At 32.1% G+C, this 18,936-nt stretch overlaps 1 protein-coding gene across 2 annotated transcripts in view; it reads right to left on the bottom strand.

Annotated features, from left to right (window-relative positions):
• POT1 (protection of telomeres 1) overlaps positions 1 to 18,936 on the bottom strand; it is a 79,055-nt gene that overhangs the window by 12,715 nt on the left and 47,404 nt on the right. For both annotated transcript variants that reach the window (XM_030857683.3, XM_030857684.3), the window contains 6 exons: positions 15,479 to 15,634; positions 10,650 to 10,819; positions 9,230 to 9,318; positions 4,761 to 4,817; positions 2,766 to 2,922; positions 808 to 1,013 (listed from right to left, as the gene is read on the bottom strand). In XM_030857683.3, the coding sequence (XP_030713543.1) occupies positions 808 to 1,013; positions 2,766 to 2,922; positions 4,761 to 4,817; positions 9,230 to 9,318; positions 10,650 to 10,819; positions 15,479 to 15,634 (835 nt within the window). The remainder of the gene's footprint in view (positions 1 to 807; positions 1,014 to 2,765; positions 2,923 to 4,760; positions 4,818 to 9,229; positions 9,319 to 10,649; positions 10,820 to 15,478; positions 15,635 to 18,936) is intronic.

Raw genomic sequence — 18,936 nt, 5'->3', positions numbered from 1 at the left:
AGTACCAACTTCACAGGATTGTTGTGATGATTAAATTAATTAGTTTCTGGTATGCTATAAATGTATTAAAACAAATGATGTTCATAAAAATAATATCAGTGTTTATATACATGTGTATTCACATATATACATTATTTTCTAAAATGATTATGTGTTACTTTTATAAACAGAAAAATGCCAGGAATAAAAATGATCATAATCCATTGTAAGAAAGATCAGTTCATTCACAAAATGAAAGATTTCTCTAATGCAAATTAAAGATGATGGTCCCCTTTTATTATGGATTATTAGATAAATATTAGATAAAAATAAGACAAAAGTATAAAAGAAATGCAGAATTAAATTTGACTCAAAGTTTCATTCTCTTAAAATATGTCAGGTTATCGTTACTTGATTTAACTATCAATAGATGACTTTCATTCTATTTTTATGAAACAAGAGTGATATCCAGAGGCCAAGATAACAGCAACTATACATAACAAGCAGCTTCTTGATTATTATTCAGCTCAGCAGTCACCTTGGGTCTCATTAAGATGACATGTAGGAATCCAACAAGATGGACAAATGCAAACACTTGAGTTTAATGTGTAATTTCAAAATGTCATTCAGATAAATTTACATATATATGTGTATATGTATGTATTTGAATCTAGTTGCTATATATATTACATTATTTGAAATTTAAATTAACAGTATTTTGACTTTACATGTCCCAGGTTGCCCCTAAAATATATTTAACAATAATCAATCAGAGAAACACATAAGCAAAAGCTATATTCTAATAGAACAGCAACTTAAATATCATACCTTCTATCAAAATTAGACAGTCATTTGAAAGTGGGAGAATACCATTATTTTTCACAAAATGAACAGCTACTTTTCGTTCTCCTTGATCTTTAGTGGTCCAGATATTTGAATCATATAATGATGTATTTTGTAGTTTGCTATCTGGGGTTTTGGTTGCACCCTCTTGCAAAATTATATCCAAATCACCCTCATGTGGAACTTCTTGCCTAAAATCATTGACATGAAATAATACAAAAACAATTGGTATAAGCTTGGAAATTCAAATTTAACAAACTATCCAATAAAAAAATTGTTTATATGCTTATGAACCAGCTACTTATTTTAAAACATGGAGATAACACTCTGCAGATTACATGGCTCATTCAATAGAAAGATATTTGATGACATTTTATGGCTAATTAGATCCATATCATAATTACATTAACCACCAGCAATTTCCTTGCCTGGTTTTGTGACACCATTATTTCTAGCACCAAACTGTTCTCCTCTGTAAGGAATGCTAAACTTCCCAGCAGGAGCCCCGTCTTCACTCCAGCTAAATATCCACTTACCACTTAAGTAATATCACTTTCATAGGGTACCTACTTTGCAAACCAATATTCTATTTGATTCCTTTTAATCTAGAATATAATTTTCAAAAGTCATATGGTAAAACATGATACAGTAGAAATCGCATAATCTAGAATCAAAAGGTCTATTTCCTTGTCTTGGTTCTGTCACCAATCAGCTGTGTAAATTTAGGTAAAACCTCTTAACATTTCTAAGATGATTTCCCTATTTGTTAAAAATATTATCATAGAGGGTGGTTTTGTTTGGCAAAGCTATGTAATTTTTACAGGATCTTACGAACTATAATTTGATAATACTTCAAGACTATCTAAAATCTGTACTTATATTTTAATTCCAACTACCATTTCAAGCCAAAATGGGTAGAAGATGGTCCCCTGTTTTGTATAAGGAGATCTGATGATCAAAAATCTCCACAAACAGTATTATACTTAGATTGTCTAAGGGGAAAATATATGTACATTAGTGTACACAGCACACACACAATGTACACACACATAAATATAATGGAGATGTATATACATGTTCATGTTACATATATAGAGGGAAGACAGTCAAATTGCATAAAAGAGGGATTAAAAATAATTTTCAGAATATGTCTTGAGTTAGTAAGTACATATTCATTCTAATGTCTTATAAATTTATTTACTTATTTATAAAATAATTGATGTTTAGAATAAAGCTTTTGAGGAACTGAGAAATCCTTAATCACCAATAAAAGTTCAAATTATGTCCACTGTGTGGTAGTTATTAAGCAGGACAGGAATATTTCCAACAAGGCTTTCTCTTAACACTTAATTAGGAATTTCAACTAACCAGAAATCTTTTCTATTTAAGAATTTTAGCTAACAATGGTTTACTTTCAAGATTTTTTTGTGACAAATGAGAAAGCCCCCCCCAAATATTTTCTTTTTTTAAATTATTATATTTATTTATTTATTTTTTTATTGGAGTATAATTGCTTTACAAAGTTGTGTTAGTTTCTGCTGCACAGCAAAGTGAATCAGCCATACGCATACACACATCCCCTCCCTCTTTGACCTCCCCTCGGCCCCATCCCACCCAACTAGGCCATCACAGAGAACCCAGCTGAGTTCCCTGTGCTATACAGCTTTTCACAGTTATTATTTGTTTGCATTTATCAGAGCTACTAAATTGAATTTCAGATCTGAAAACAGCAACTACTTCTATTTACTATTACTAAGAAACATCAAAAGGATTTATTTTCTAAGAATTAGTGTTTTCTCTTAAAAAGATTACCATTCTTTCAAAATACAATACATTAAAACCACAATTTACTCATTGTCAGGACTTAAACTGACACATAAGAAAACATATATACACAAATTTCATGAAATGAAAACTTTGGTTTTGTTATGGAAAATACTTACAGTGAATGACACTTAGGACAATAAAGTTTAACAGACTGAAAGAGTCTTCTGGGCTTATATGACCTCAATTTTGCTCGGATACGATATTGTTGAGGAGCTTTTTGTTTCAAAATAGCACACAGTGGGGTTTTCTCCAAATACTGATGATCCGTAAGTACTATAAAGAATTTTTGAATTAAGTTAGAGAAATCTGCAAGGATATAAGTATATTCATGGCATGAATCCCCGTGAAACAAACATACACAATCAAATCCAATTAAGTTGTATTAATTGTCAATTTTGGTAACATTTTGCCACATTTATCATCATCTCCAACTGTCATTATCTCCATCTCTCCATATATACATAAACCTTGCAGATACGTGATAGTAACTTCCATACATTTTGCCCCTTTTTCCCTAAGTACTTCAGTATGTATTTCACAAGAACAAGCAATTTCATTAACATATTACAAGGTAATTTTCAACATCAGAACACTTAACACTGATTATCACGGAATCAACAGACATTATTCAAATTTCTCCAACTATCCCCATAATGCTCTTATTTAGCATTTTATCTTCAGATCTAGGACCCAATCCTGAACCATGTGTAGCATTTATTTTTCCTGTCTCTTTGGAGTCCTTCAATGTAGAGAATGGTTCCTCAGCTCTTCTTTGTCTTTCAGGACGCTAATATATTTGAGGAGTAGAGGGCATTTATTTGGGTGTGTCTGGTTTTTCCCATGATCAGATACCAATTACACATTTTTGGTAGGAATACTACTGTGTAAGTGATATTGTGGCCTTCTCATTGCATGACATCAAAAGGCACATGATATCAGCGTTTTCATTCCTGGGTATGTTAACTTTGCTCAGATGATTAAGGTGGTGTTCAGCAGGTTTCTCCACTATAAACTTATTATTTCTCCCTTTATAACTAATAAGAAAGTATTTGATAAAATATAAATATCCTAATTTCATTAAACATTTAGGATCCTGCTAGTTTAAGATCCATTGACGATTAGCAACTAAATAATTACTATCATGATTGAAAAATGGTGATTTTTCTCTAACTTCATTATTCTTTACATTTATCTGCTGCCATTCTATTTTAAATAACAGTTTTCCATTCAACCTCATTTATTTATTTGTTTTGTTCATTTATTTACTATCCATATGGACTAATAGATTCCTACTTTATTCAATCAGTTCTATGCCATCACTAGTAATTTTTATTTTGATACTCAAATTGTATGAGATTTGACATCTGCCACCATTAACCTGAGAAATTCTCTACTTTCTGGCACAACAAGATGTTCCAGAATCACCTTATAATTCTCTTGTCCCAACCCTGGAATCTGCTATTTCTCCAAGAAGCCCTGATTGGGGATATTACTTATAAACTAAGATCTGTGCACTAGGTGTACTCATTGCTACTGGGTGTCCTTGTTTTTATGCCCTTTCATCAACAGAGCTCGGGCACATATGCACACATGTTCATACCTATACTTATACACGTGCACCTGCATGTGTATGAATGTATATGTGAGTGAATACATATATACAAACACCCATATATCTATTTCTGTATCTGTCTCTAAAACCATGAGTACATACTGACACCTCCAATTCTAATACAATACCACAGCTTCTTTCTTCTAGCCCATTTCATAATTATACGTCCTTTCTCCAATAATGAGAAACTCATATCTTTATAATAGTATATTACAGAATTTTATTTAATAGACTTGTGCTTAGAAATAGTTAATTTTTTTTTTAAATCTTAGCTGAAGTATCAGAAGGTGGGTATCTGATAGATTAACTATCATTGCTTACATTAAAGTTTTGGGGCATATTTTAAGGAACTCCTTTATGGACACACCACTAAATACATAGTGTGAATTGATTAAAATTAACATGGATATGTTTTTGCCTTCGTGGATAGATAAGTATAAGGACAGACTTCATAATACTCACTCTTGTGCCCATAATACAAAAATGAAAATGGTCTTACTTGTAGCTGACAGTTGTTGACATCTTTCTAACTCATATAGTGATACTGATCCAGAGCCTATCAGGAAAAAAAGAAAGAGGAATTACAGTTTTAAAATCCATTAAAAGCTCAATGTGGCATTGAAAACTATAAAACATTACTGAGAGAAACTGAAGAAAATCTAAACAAATGGTGAAATTTGTTTATGGATTCATGTCATTTGTTCATGGATTGGAAGGTTCAATATTGTTAGGAACTGACATTCTTCCCAATAGATCTGTAGATTCAATAAAATCCTAATCAAAATTGCATAGGCTTTATTATAGAAAAGCAGATTCTATCACTTAAGTGGAAATGGCAAAGAATCTAGAATCTAATCTTGAAAAAGAACAAAATTGGAGGACTTATACTATATGACTTCAAGATTTACTATAAAGCTATAGTAAACAAAAGAATATGGTACTGACATAAAGAATGACAAATAATATTATCAGAATTAAATAGAAAGTCCAGAAATACACCCACATTTACATGGTCATTTGATTTTTGATAAAGGCAGCAAAGCAATCCAAATGGAAAGCAAAACGCTTTTCAAAAAATGGTTCTGCAACAACTGGAAATTATATATTGGCCCTTTTTACTAACTGGAAATTAGTATGAGGAAAAAAAAATGCTTACTTCACACCACACTACGAAGTACTGAACACAAAGCTCAGAAGTAAATCCACATTTATACTCATTTGATTTTTGACAAAGACACCAAAGCCATCTTTAAAAAAAAAATGGTGCTGCAACTGGAAATTCATATTTTCAAAAATGTCTATGTCATACCATAATACTAAGCATTAAAAAGGAATAAACCACTGATATATGCAACATGGATGAATCTCAAAAACAAACAGTATGTACAAGAGTACATAACATGTTATTGCATTTATCTGAAGTTCTAGAACAGGCACAATTAATCTATGGTGGAAAAAATCAGGACTTCTGGGGTAGGGATGGGGGTGAGGATTGACTGGGAAAGAGCACGAGGGAGATTTCTGCAAAAAGGTAATGGTCTTGATTTTAAGAGGGACTTAGGTTTTGCAGTTTATGTGTTAGCCAAAACTCATGAAATGATACATCTAGGTTGCCCATTTCATTGAATATAATTTACCTCAAAAATAAAAGAGAATTCTAAACAAATATTTAACTCTAGATAATGATGTTCATTCATTGAAGTGTTTAGGAGATGTAGTTATGTCTGCAAATTACTTTGAAATGCATCAAAAAATAAACTGGATTGATGCATTAAAAAAGAGATAAATGACACAGCAAAGAGAATAACATGTTAACTAGAGAATCGGATGGTGGGTATATGAGTGTTGACTATACAACTGTTTCAACTTTTCTGTGTGTTCGAAAATTTTTCTTATGTTGAAAAAATACATTGAAGGGAATAAAGGGATAGGTGGATAAAATAATATATTTATCAAACTTAATAGGATGACTTGATGAATACCATAAAATATGATTTTACTTTAACAAAAAAAGCAAAAGTAGTGATCATAGCAATAAGTCTTTTTTTTTTTAACATCTTTATTGGAGTATAGTTGCTTTACAATGGTGTGTTACTTTCTGCTTTATAACAAAGTGAATCAGCTATACATATACATATATCCCCATATCTCCTCCCTCTTGCATCTCCCTCCCACCCTCCCTATCCCACCCCTCTAGGTGGTCACAAAGCACCTAGCTGATCTCCCTGTGCTATGCGGCTGCTTCCCACTAGCTGTCTATTTTACATTTGGTAGTATATATAAGTCCATGCCACACTCTCACTTTGTCCCAGCTTACCCTTCCCCCTCCCCGTGTCCTCAAGTCCATTCTCTACGTCTGTGTCTTTCTTCCTGTCCTGCCCCTAGGTTCTTCAGAACCATTTTTTTTTTAAAATTTAGATTCCATATATATGTGTTAGCATACGGTATTTGTTTTTCTCTTTCTGACTTATTTCACTCTGTATGATAGACTCTAGGTCCATCCACCTCACTACAAATAACTCAATTTCCATAGCAATAAGTTTTAATAATGCTTTCCAAAATGAAGAATTTAACACTTTAAAAAGTATCCATATTTTGCAACTACTTTAGCTTACTACATTCTATTATATATAATAGTATGTTATATTTTTATAATTTATTGTAAGTGGCATCATATACAAACATATGTATTACTTGTCCATCTTCCTCAACATCACTAATAAATGGTATAAGAATCCATGGCAAGAGAACCTTAAGCGAGCGAAGTATAATTTCAAAGAATCTGATTACTTAATATCTGCCATTCTGCATGAAGTTAAATAATAAGAAAATAGAGAAAATATTGCAAAATATATACAACAATCTCCCACAAAACTGATAAGACAAAAAATAAAGAATCCGACAGCAAATCAGGTATAGGGTAAGAGCAGACAATTCAAAGGAGGAGTAAAAAGGGCCAATATATACGTAATAAGATTTTTAAGTTTCCATGTACTCAGAAAAAATAAATAAGATATCACCTTATACCTACCAAATTGTCAAAAAATTACTTATAGTGTCAACGGCCAATACCACTCAGAGTGTGAGGAAAGGACATTCTCCCACACTGTTATTTGCATATGAATCCTATGACATTTTGGCATATAATCTGGCATCATTTATGAAAATAACAGATGTGCTTACTCTTTGATCCTTCAACCCCACCTTTAGAAGTTTATTTTAGAGAAACAATAAGCATGAAAGTACAATTGTTCAAGGGTGTTTATTAAAGAAGTATTTGTAAGAGTAAGAAACTGGAAACAACCTGAATGTCTATCAAATGGAAAATGGCTTAATTAATAATGTTAGATTCATATAAAATATAATGTAACTATTAAAAAATGAGTTTGAGCTATATGAATTACGCCAGAAAGAGGTCTGTGATACACTGTTAAATAAAGCAGCTAGTCTAGTATCGTCCCATTTTTGTAAAACTTTTAAACAGAGGGAAAACTCGTATCTGTTTATGTAGAAGTATATATATTCATATAAACATGTTGATGTTGAAGAAATCACACTAAACTGTTAACTTTACCTCAGCGAGTGGGCATAAAGGCATGGGAAGGCTACGTACCTTGATACTGTCACATGTACTACTTTTGTAATTTAAAAACGATTAGAAAAACCTTTTAAAAGGAGAAAAGGGATTTCAAAAAGTATAATTACAAATTAATACTGTCTCCAAATGATTGTCAATTGAAGTAAACTGGCCTCCTAATGGCAGCTTAAATAATCACAGATTAGGACAAAATGCTATCACCAGCGTGCTAGGAAATATGAATAATTCTAAGGCAGAGAAAATGAAGAAATAAATATGTACAAAAAAATCAAATAGCCTGCATTTGAATCTGACTGACTTTGCCATCAGTTAATAGCTAAGTGACCCTGGACAAATTATATGACTCCCATCACTCAAAGCCTCAGTTTCCTTTCTATAAAAGGGAAGAATAATATCAACCTCATAGGAGTGCTGTTAGGATTAAATAATAATGGCTGTAGGCACTGACTAAGTGCCTATCAAGCCACACATGTTAATTTTAATGCTTATCATTACTGATACAGAAAGAGAGTAAATACTCATAGATCATAGTAGGGAAGGAGTTAGGTTGTAAAAAAAAAAATAGGGGATAGAAACATGACATAGATTCTAGGTGTCAGAATGTATAAGCAAATACTGACACAAAATGGTAAAGAAAAAAATCTTACAGATTGAGTGTTTTAAAATTTAGATTTGAATAGTCACCTGTTCAGGCAGGCAATAATATAAATACACAACCAATTGTTTGTTAACATTTTGTAATTAGGTACTTAACTCAATAAAACTGGGAACTCTAAGATATGTATGATCAAAAAATACTTGGGCTATTTGAAATAAAGCAGCAAAAACAACCTTTGTTCCTTTTAGAAACTGATGAGCAAAACAGTTTACTAGGAAATAAATACAGATTTATAATAAATTCATATATAAACACATTAACATTACATATACCACAAATCAAGTAATCCCTACCACCGCAATTTGAAAATGTAACTATACAGGTAAGGGAGGAGTAACGTTTACCTTTGCACAGGACACTGATAAAGATTTAGCATGTTTCTTTACAATGAATATGGATTTAACAACAACAAAAAAATAGAGATAGGAAGATATTAAAAAAGAGAATTTATGTTGATAAAGTCATTTTACTTAGCAGAAACTAAACTGGCAACATTAAAAATTATCCTTACTCATTAGGAGCATGGGATTAATAAATAAACACCACTATATATAAAATAGGTAAACAACAAAGATTTACTATAAAGCACATGGAACTATATTCAATATCTTGTTAATAATCTGTAACAGAAAAGAATCTGACACTGTACACCTGAAACTAACACAATATTGTAAATCAACTGTACTTTAATAAATTAAAAAACTGTCCTTACTTGAAATATTTGAAAAGCTGTCCTCATGTTCTGATTGACATATACCCTCTAAACGCTGATTGGCTGGCAAATCTACAGATTCTAAAACCCTGTAATTGAAAGAATAGAATTTTTAATTGCATAAAACAAAGTCAAACAATGATCAGTTTAGCTCTACCCAAAGAAACCAAGAGCTCAATGAAATTGTATAAAAAATTCTGTGTGTGTATGCATTTTTCAGGAGGACTATAGTTTTTTAACAGATTATCAGGGGATTCCAAGAGACCCTCAAATTTTAAAAACCTAAGTCTAGAAAGACACAAGTACAACAGTGGGATGATGAAATACTGCAAATAAGCTGGGTATTTAATGGATGACATTCTAAGTCAGAAAAATCTCATTCTAGACTCAAGTAGTGAAATACTATGTGGCTATATATTGCAATATGAGAAATAAAGTAGGGAAACTGATAGAAGGTTATTAAAATAGCTAATTTCATTGATGATAAAATCATATTGATTTCAATATATTAAAACCTGGAAAATAGCTATGTCATTTCAATTTACTGAAAAGGATATTTTCTGTAACTCTTTGAAAATATGTAGAAGAATTTTTATTTCCCTAGAATACGGGTCGAAGAGTTTCTGCACACATCATTAACAGGAGTACTTCAAGGAAAAGGGAACTGCAAGTGTAGCAGGATTTAAGGTACTATTCACTTTCTGGGCACACCTAAAAGTTTTAAACATATGATACCCTGAAATATTTCCATTACCTATTTTCTCGGTTATACGCACTTTAAAAAGGCAGTATTGGGGCTTCCCTGCTGGTGCAGTGGTTGGGAGTCCGCCTGCCGATGCGGACGCGGGTTTGTGCCCCGGTCCGGGAGGATCCCGCATGCCGCAGAGCGGCTGGGCCCGTGGGGCTGTGGCCGTTGGGCCTGCGTGTCCGGAGCCTGTGCTCCACGATGGGAGGGGCCACGGCAGTGAGAGGCCCGCGTACCGCAAAAAAAAAAAAAAAAGGCAGTATTTTGTCCATGATTGATCAAGTATGTTTGGCACCCTAGACATATTTATCAAGTTTTCCAAACTTTAGCTAAGCTCCAGTTTCCACTGTTTGTTTCTGTACCTGGAGAAGGTGGCAAATGGTAGAAGAACATGAGTGCAAAGAGTAGAGGTAAGAGCATAAGTAACTATTGGAAAACCTAGACTATAAACCCAGCTCTGCTACTATGTAGCTATTTGAACCTACAATCACTTGATTTGTTTCATTTGGTTCATCTATTTAAAAAAATGAATAATGAATGGCAAGGAAGGCTCTGAGGATCAATTACAAGAGACCTCTTAGAGCCCCCCTTCCCACCTCAGAACAATATTATCCTAGAAACCAGCTTAATTAATACCTTATTTACAATTTCTAAATAGGTTTATAATATGCTTACTTTTTCAGTTGATCCACATCAGAGTTACTTTCTGGCAAGACTCTGATTCCCCGACCGTAACTGGTGCCTCCATGGAGATGAAACTCTAGGGCTAAAAATGTTGCCAGGTTCTCTGAATTGACTGACTGAAGTTTGGTATGTAGGCTATAAATTCTAAGAAAGCTTCCAACCTAAAAGCAGATGATTTATTATTTAGAAAATGGAAAAAAATCAAACAATTTTTGATACAATATTTAACAACTAACATGGGGCACAGACCAATAACCCGGGATGTTGACTCATCAGAAAGGAAAGTGGTATGTTCTACTAATGTGTACTCAATATCAGCCCCAAGGACACTGTATCAAAACCAAAACGTGTGTGTGTGTGTGTGTGTGTGTGTTTGTACACATACATATGCATGTATAGATATGTATGTATTTTTCAAATGTAAAGGCATATTTCCATTTTAGAGATGTTAAAATGTTAAATAAGATTGAGTCTTAGCATTGCTAAGATATGGTAGCTAAGAAACCTATTACCTAAATCAAATCCAAGCTCTCTATTTGATTAAGAACCTATTTGGTTAAGGTTTCTGAAAATAACCTACTTTAACTAATTTAAGGTAAGATTTAATTAAATATGATCACTAAAACACTCTCATTATGAGAATACTAGAAAGTATGTTTAAATGTGCTACTCTACCAAAATAATAAACCCCCTCTATTCCACAAGTTCTATGGAAAGAAAATTTCTGTAAATATTTTTCTCTGTACACCATAATGTGAAACACCTTCTATGAGTTCAAATATAGATTTAAACCAATTATAGTTTTGAACGAAATGTCCTATAATTTTAGATGTTTTGCTAAACTTAGTCTTAAAAATATCTTTAATTACGGAGTATTTGATATTCTTTTAATGTAGAAGACTTAAAAAGAGACAGATGCAGAATGTTTATTAAAGAAACTGACACATACTGAAAGGAAGAAGCTGTATTACCTAAATCACATTTTTATGAAGAAAGAGTTATAAACAAAAGGAGTTAGTTACCAACTAGGAAATTTAATTCATTTGTATAAAGCAGCACTCCTGACTGCTGATGGCTGTGGGACTACCATTCTTTTTTTCCTACAAGGTCAAGATTAACCGTGGTGAGATTCTGTGTAACAGAAAAGCTACACATGGGGGAAAATAAAGAAAGAGAAGGTAGTAAACCAACCTCCCACCTCTGCTTACTGCTGTTTCAGTTCATTGTATTTCTCCTCATCACCCTCTGGATGTGATGGAGGAGAGAAATGGGGGGAAAAAATAAGGGGAAAAAATCCACACTCCCAGAGCTACTCCTTCATCCTCAAGGATCTTTTTCCCATCCAATCATGGGTTTTATAAGGAGGTAAGGCACTTAGTCTTTTCTTCTCTGACTTCTTCCACTGACAGAATAGCAGGGGAGCAGGGTAAATAGAGTCAGAGAAGGAAAACACACAAACACACACACACACACACACACACACACACACGATGACAAAACTGATTTTCCTCATGTTCTCCAAAGTAAGATGATGGAAGGAAATATGTCTATTTGTATTTACTTTTATGACATTCTTTTTGAACATTTATTACTCTGTAATTCTTTTTAATATACATAATATATTCGTGCAGTAAATGTATATAATCTACAAAGGACTTAAAGAAGGCCAGACACAAGGCGAAAGATACCATAATCATAAATGAAAAGTTTCAACATTATAAAGATAATTTCCTAATTAATTATTCTTTAAAATCAATGCAGTTTCTATCTAAATCTCCAGTGCCTTTCAAGGAATTGTAAAAACTGATCTGAAAGTGAACAGTCAAGTTACTTTTGAAGACTGAACTGGGAGTGAGGGCTTAACCTATGAAATATCATTTAAAAATAAAGGTATGATTATTAAGACAGGCTGGTATTAATGCAGACACATATATGAACACGGATAAATCTTACAAATATAATGTCAAAGGAAAAAAGCAAATTATAGAATGATACATAACCATATGCATTTTTCAGACAAAAGTATATAAAATAAAAGCATAATAAACATGGGTGTGTACACGTACATGTTAGGATAAATAAAAAGGATATTTGGGAGCAAAAAATTAGAACAAGCAGAGGTACAAAGAAGGTTCCACATGTAGAAATTTCATTTCTTAAAATTAAAAGTACCTGAAATAGGTGTGCAAAACATTTAGAAATGTTAAGTTTGGATGATAGGCACGTAGATGTTTGTTATACTATCTTCTTTACTATTGTATTTCATAATAAAACAAAATTATACTTTAAAGACCAAGAGAGAATTTTATATATATAGGCTATAAAAATGACAAACTGTTATTTCCAGAAATTCCTTCTGGAGGCAGCATTGTATATTTTTTTAAGCTTGCTAAATATATTATAAAACGTGCCAGATGCTCTGTTATAATAGACAAATACATAACAAACAAATCGTCTTATTGGTAATAACAAAAAAATTATAAAACATACCTCTAAAAATTGTTGTAAAAGCCCTTTTTAATACAGAAACAGTAAAAATAAAGCAAAGCAAACTGGCTATTAAGAAATGTTTATTCCTTTAGAAATAATTTAAATATTCCTTATAAACTTTCAAAAATTTCCCTTTAGGTTTAATATTTTTAATGACCTGTATGTGTCTGAAAATAACCAAAATATAGTTCTTGGGTCACTGAATGCCAAACATAATTAGAACTACGTGTGTTTTATAATTATTTTTAAATTGTGTCAGAATAAGTCTGAGGATTGAAAATACACTGCTTTTGTTTGTAGACAAAAGGTTTGAAGTATGTGTGTGTGTGTGTGTGTGTGTGTGTGTGTGTGTGTGAGCAAAATGTTTAGGGAAGGAGATAACTTACTTAAAAAGCAAGGTTTAGGAAAAATGTTAAGGGCAACTTTAGCTGTAAAATGTATCGTATATAGAGTTCAATTATATTGTACTTTACAATTGCCGTAACTGTCCTCTTTATTACATAAAATAAAAATCACATTTTTTTCCTGTTCCTATTCAACAAAAATACATGTAATCCATGCATTTCAATATAAATATGCAATTTTAAGCAGTTATCGTCGAGTGTTGACAAGAATTAATTGATATCAATATCATTTGACTCTGGGCACTTCTTAAATAAATACGAAATGGTTAGTATAGAGGTTGCCTCAGAACAAATAAAATGTGATGTCAAGGTACATTAAATAAAAGCCTACAGTTATATTACTTACACATAGAGAAAATCCTTTTCATTTTTCTATTACATTGTAGATAAATGTCATGATATCTTTAGAGAAAAATTAATTGCCCTACATTTTCTTAATTATGTATGCTCATAGCACCCTCTAGTGGGTGAGATAAAGCAGACAAAGGAGATGAAAAAAATCTGAAAAAAATTCACAGCGCTTATTGATTCATGCATTCACCAGCAGATATTATTTACTTAACCCTTACTACATGGAAAGCACTGTGGCAGGTGCTGTCCAGGACTTGGGACAAGGAAATCAGGACAAGAGAGAGGAACAAAAGACCTATAGAAACAGCATAGGGAAAGAGAAGGGAATTAAAACAGTGAAAGTCGAATCTAAAATGTAAATCTTTTTCATTCGTAAAAGAACTCTATCTGTATTTTAAAAAGACTTTAGATTGGCTTTATCATTACATTTATTTTTGAAATAAGCTAATCAATGCAGATAAAATCAAGGAAAAGCATCAAAAATATATTTTCAACAGTCAATTTTCTGATATTAAAGGTATGAACACACTCATAAAGGACAAAAGAGTACAGTTATCACCTTCCTTGACCTGAACTTTAACCTAATTTATTGAGTTGGGTGGGCTTCTTTGTAACACAGTGTAAAAGTGGAAATATTTCCTTCTCCAAGAACATTTATTTGCAAAAAAGAAACCGGGCACTAAAATTCAGATTTAAAAAAATTACAATTCACTTTCCCTATTTTCTTCCCATAAGTAGGTTATATACCTCCCTAAATGTAGGATGGAAGCTATTTGCAATAAAGAAATTCATTTCTTTATACTGCTTAAGAAGATTAGCTCTGGAAACAGACATACATTCAAATACAGGCTTCACGCAAGTAAGTGAGAAATCTTGGGCCTCTGAGTGCCTCAGTTTTCTCATTTGTAAAACAGAAATGATGATAGTACCTACAGCACAAGACAGTGCTAAATACATATGAAGTGCTTTAACACATGTTACTATTATCATCATTATTATCAATGACAGCATTCTTTGCAAGAAAGATTACTTGCAAATAAATGACATGGTAAAATGAAGAAAAATATTCCTTAAAATGTTACTAAGAAGCAAGAAGTGCCAAAACTAAGCAGCGTTATTTTACCTAGAAAACTGCATCTCAAAAACAGTGAGCAAATTCTAATAAACTGTATGGTATACACAGACAATTTATCAATATATTTTAGAGGTGGATTAAAAAGTTGAAGACTGGATTTTATCAAACCAAGTAAAAGAGCTTATCATTTAAGTTTACAAATATTTTATACATCCTTTGTTATTTTAAAGCAAATTTTATGGCAGAAAAAAATTTTTCTCTCCCTAGTAAAATTGGGCACAGCTTTAAGATGTTCAGGAAACATTCTTTAACTTTAAAAAAGCTGTTCAAGCCATTATAATTTAATATATCGTCTAATAATTTAAATACACATTTTACAAATTAAAGAAAAAAATTAATCTGGAGTTAATTTCTAGACCTCAAATATCATCTAACATGTGATTTACCCTAAAATTTATAAAAATACAAAAGAGCAAAACATGCTTGCTATACAACATCACCTTTAAAGATTTGGCCACTTGAACATGGTTGTCATAGACTAAAATGTCTATTGTCAGATTCTGCACCCGGTGGATGTGACTTAAATCACCTTCAAGAACAAGGTCTTGTATTAAGACTCTCCAAGATGGGAATGGGGTCCTGGTGCCATCCCATACCTGCATAAGAAGTAGAACAAAAGTTTAATGATCTTTTTGTAAAATTGTGGAGGCTAGAAGAGTTTTATTTGCTGGTAACATAGCTTAAAAGTAATTAAATATATTCCCCCAAATATCTGTTAAACTTTGAATATGATGTATATTCTTTCCTGATTGTAAAAGGACTACATATGTATAGGTAATGAATAAAATGTAAGGAAAAAAATTCAAACAGCTATGAGCTTGGAAAAACTATTAACATATTGTTGAATTTACTTATCTTTTTTTTCTTCTATGTAGTTATAATATATATGTCTATTTTTCTTTTTACCAAACTGGCATTCTATTCTGCTTTTCATTTCTTAATTTATTGCTGGGCAGTTTTTCAGGCAATTTAAATATTCTTCTAAAATAGGATTTTCAATGGCTTCACATTACATTATAGATGCAAACAAATTTATTAAACCAATCCCTTTTTTGGCCATTTGTTTCAAAATTTTTGCTATTTTAAATAATTTAGTAATTACCATCTTGTATATAAATCTTTACAAGTATCTCTGCTAATTTTCTTAAGTATAAATTCCTAGCTTTTAAGGAACTAATCTGACCTCTGCCCATTTTTCCACTTTGTTCTGATTTGGAAAAGGCCTTTGAAAGCACAGATATGAATATTTTGTTTATGTTAGATGTTATGAACACAAGTGAATTACAATCATGGGTGATGGAAAGGGAAAGGTAGGTTGGATTGCTATTTAAGTCACCTTGAGGTAAGGATGGGAACAGGGGTCCAGGACGAGTATGCACTATCCCATCCTTAAGACCTGAGCTAGCCTGTGCTGTGCTAGGGTTGGAAGAGATGAGCTTGAGGCTATGCTATGCTATAGAAGGGCTGGACAAAAGACATTTGGAGAGAGGTGAGAATGCCTCTGCATGTCAGAAGTTTGGCTGGGTAAGAGTGAACAGTCTACTTAAATAGAAAACACCACATTTCCTTTTCTTTTTAACTGTTATTTTTTTAATTGAAGTATAGTTGATTTACAATGTTGTGTTAGTTTCAGGTGTACAGCAAAGTGATTCAGTTATACACACACATAGACACACACACATATATCTTTTTCAGGTTATTTTCCTTTATAGGTTATCACAAGATATTGAATATAGTTCCCTGTGCTATACATAGGTCCTTGTTGCTTATCTATTTTATATACAGTCGTGTGTATCTGTTAATCCCAAACTCCTAATTTATCCTTACCCCCATCCTTTCCCTTTTGGTAACCGTAAATTTGTTTTCCATGTCTGTGAATCTATTTCTGTTTTGTAAATAAGTTCATTTGTATCATTTGCTTAGATTCCACATATAAGTGATATCATATGATGTTTGCCTCTCTCTGACTTACTTCACTATTACTATAATTTCAAGGGCCATCCATGTTGCCGCAAATGGCATTATTTCATTCTTTTTTTATGGCTGAGTAATATTCCACTGTATATATACACCACATATTCTTTATCCATTAATAGACATTTAGGTTGCTTCCATGTCTTGGCTATTATAAATAGTGCTGCTATGAAAATTGGATGTATCTTTTCAAATTAGAGTTTTTGTCTTTTCCAGATATATGCCCAGGAATAGGATTGCTGGATCATGTGAACTCTATTTTCAGTTTTTTAAGGAACCTCCATACTGTTCTCCATAGGGGCTGCACCAATTTACATTCTTAACAACAATGTAGGAGGTTCCCCTTTCTCCACACCCTCTCTAGCACTTGTTATTTGTAGACTTTTTAATGATGGCCATTCTGACCAGTCTGAGGCAGTACCTCACTGTAGTTTTAATTTGCATTTCTTTAATAATTAGTGATGTTGAGCATCTTTTCATGTGCCTGTTGGCTATCTGTAAGTCTTCTTTGAAGAAATGTCTATTTAGGTCTTCTGCCTATTTTATGGAAAACACCGCATATCTGTACAGGTATCTGCCAGGGTCAGATTACAGAGAAAGTACTGAATAATGTTGGTGACAGTGCGAAGTTGTAAATAAACAATCATGAGTTTGTGTCACTCACTCTGTTTCCTAAATTATTCAAAGAACCAGGACAATCACTTTGGGAGTAGTAACATTATGTCGCATTTTTCTTCACTTGGAATTTGTTCTTTCATTTTGTGTACATGTTTTTGAGACTTTAAAATGGCTTTACAGACCAATCCGTGAGTCTTCTGAAGGAGGGGTTGAGAGAGTAGAGTATAAGTCAGACCTTGTGTTGAAATTCTGGAACTTTTGTAATCTTGTATCAAAACTCAATCTGTTAGGTATCTGCATATTTTATACAGATCTAATTCTTTTTTCCAAATAGATAACAATCACCATTTAACAATTCTTTGCCAATTTGAAATGTTAATGTTATTTTTATTATTATAGCAGCACGGGGACAAGAGAGGAAGTCAAGGAGAGAAATTTTTTTACTATATATCACTTTAAAATATCTTTTAAATTTCTGGGCAATGTTAAAATTACCTATCCCAAAATTAAATACCTTATTAAAATACTACCTCAAACTTTCTATAATTGTTTGTTAATTTTTCAATTTCTTGACTTGAAAGATTATTCTGATATGCTATACTTTTTTTTCTTTCTTTGTTCATGAGATATTTAAGGCTCTAAATTTTATCTTTGAGTATACCCCCAACCATAGCCTTTAATCTCTTCTTATTAACATTATAGTCTTAATAACCTATAATTAAAATTAACTTCTTTTAGAAACAACAGTATGTGGGGGAATCATATCTGCTAGAATAATTAAAATGAATGTATTGTAGTTACTAATAAAGAGACCAATATTAGCATCATATCTCAGTTGAGACAGGAAATAATTACGCTATATTCCATGCGGACCAGAACTCATTTGGAGTAAGGTCTGGCTCCTTCTGTTTTCAAAACAAAATTTTAAAAAATTATTCATAGTTTGGGATAGGAAAACCAATTTCAGAAAAAAAAAATCACTTAAAATTTGACTTCCCATAGTAAAATGAGCAAAATATTGCTATATAGTCCTCTCAATATATTTTTTGCTATGCATATAATACATTTTTAGTATATAAATGAAAGCACATTAATCACTAAAGAGAATATTGTGAATTTCTATATCAATAAGTATGTCTACAATGTCATTTTATAGTCACACAGTATTCCACAACACATAAATAATTCACAAAATTCTCTATCGCTAGTATGCGAGTTTTTTCTGATTTTTGTTACTGCAAGAAATATAAGGATAAATATTCCTTTAAAGGCATTTTTCCACATTTTAAATTATTACTATAAAATA

The sequence above is a fragment of the Globicephala melas genome, chromosome 9 (assembly GCF_963455315.2).
Source record: "Globicephala melas chromosome 9, mGloMel1.2, whole genome shotgun sequence".
Classification (NCBI taxonomy): domain Eukaryota; kingdom Metazoa; phylum Chordata; class Mammalia; order Artiodactyla; family Delphinidae; genus Globicephala; species Globicephala melas.
Note: the sequence above shows the minus strand (reverse complement) of the source record. Positions and strands in the feature narration are given on the sequence as shown.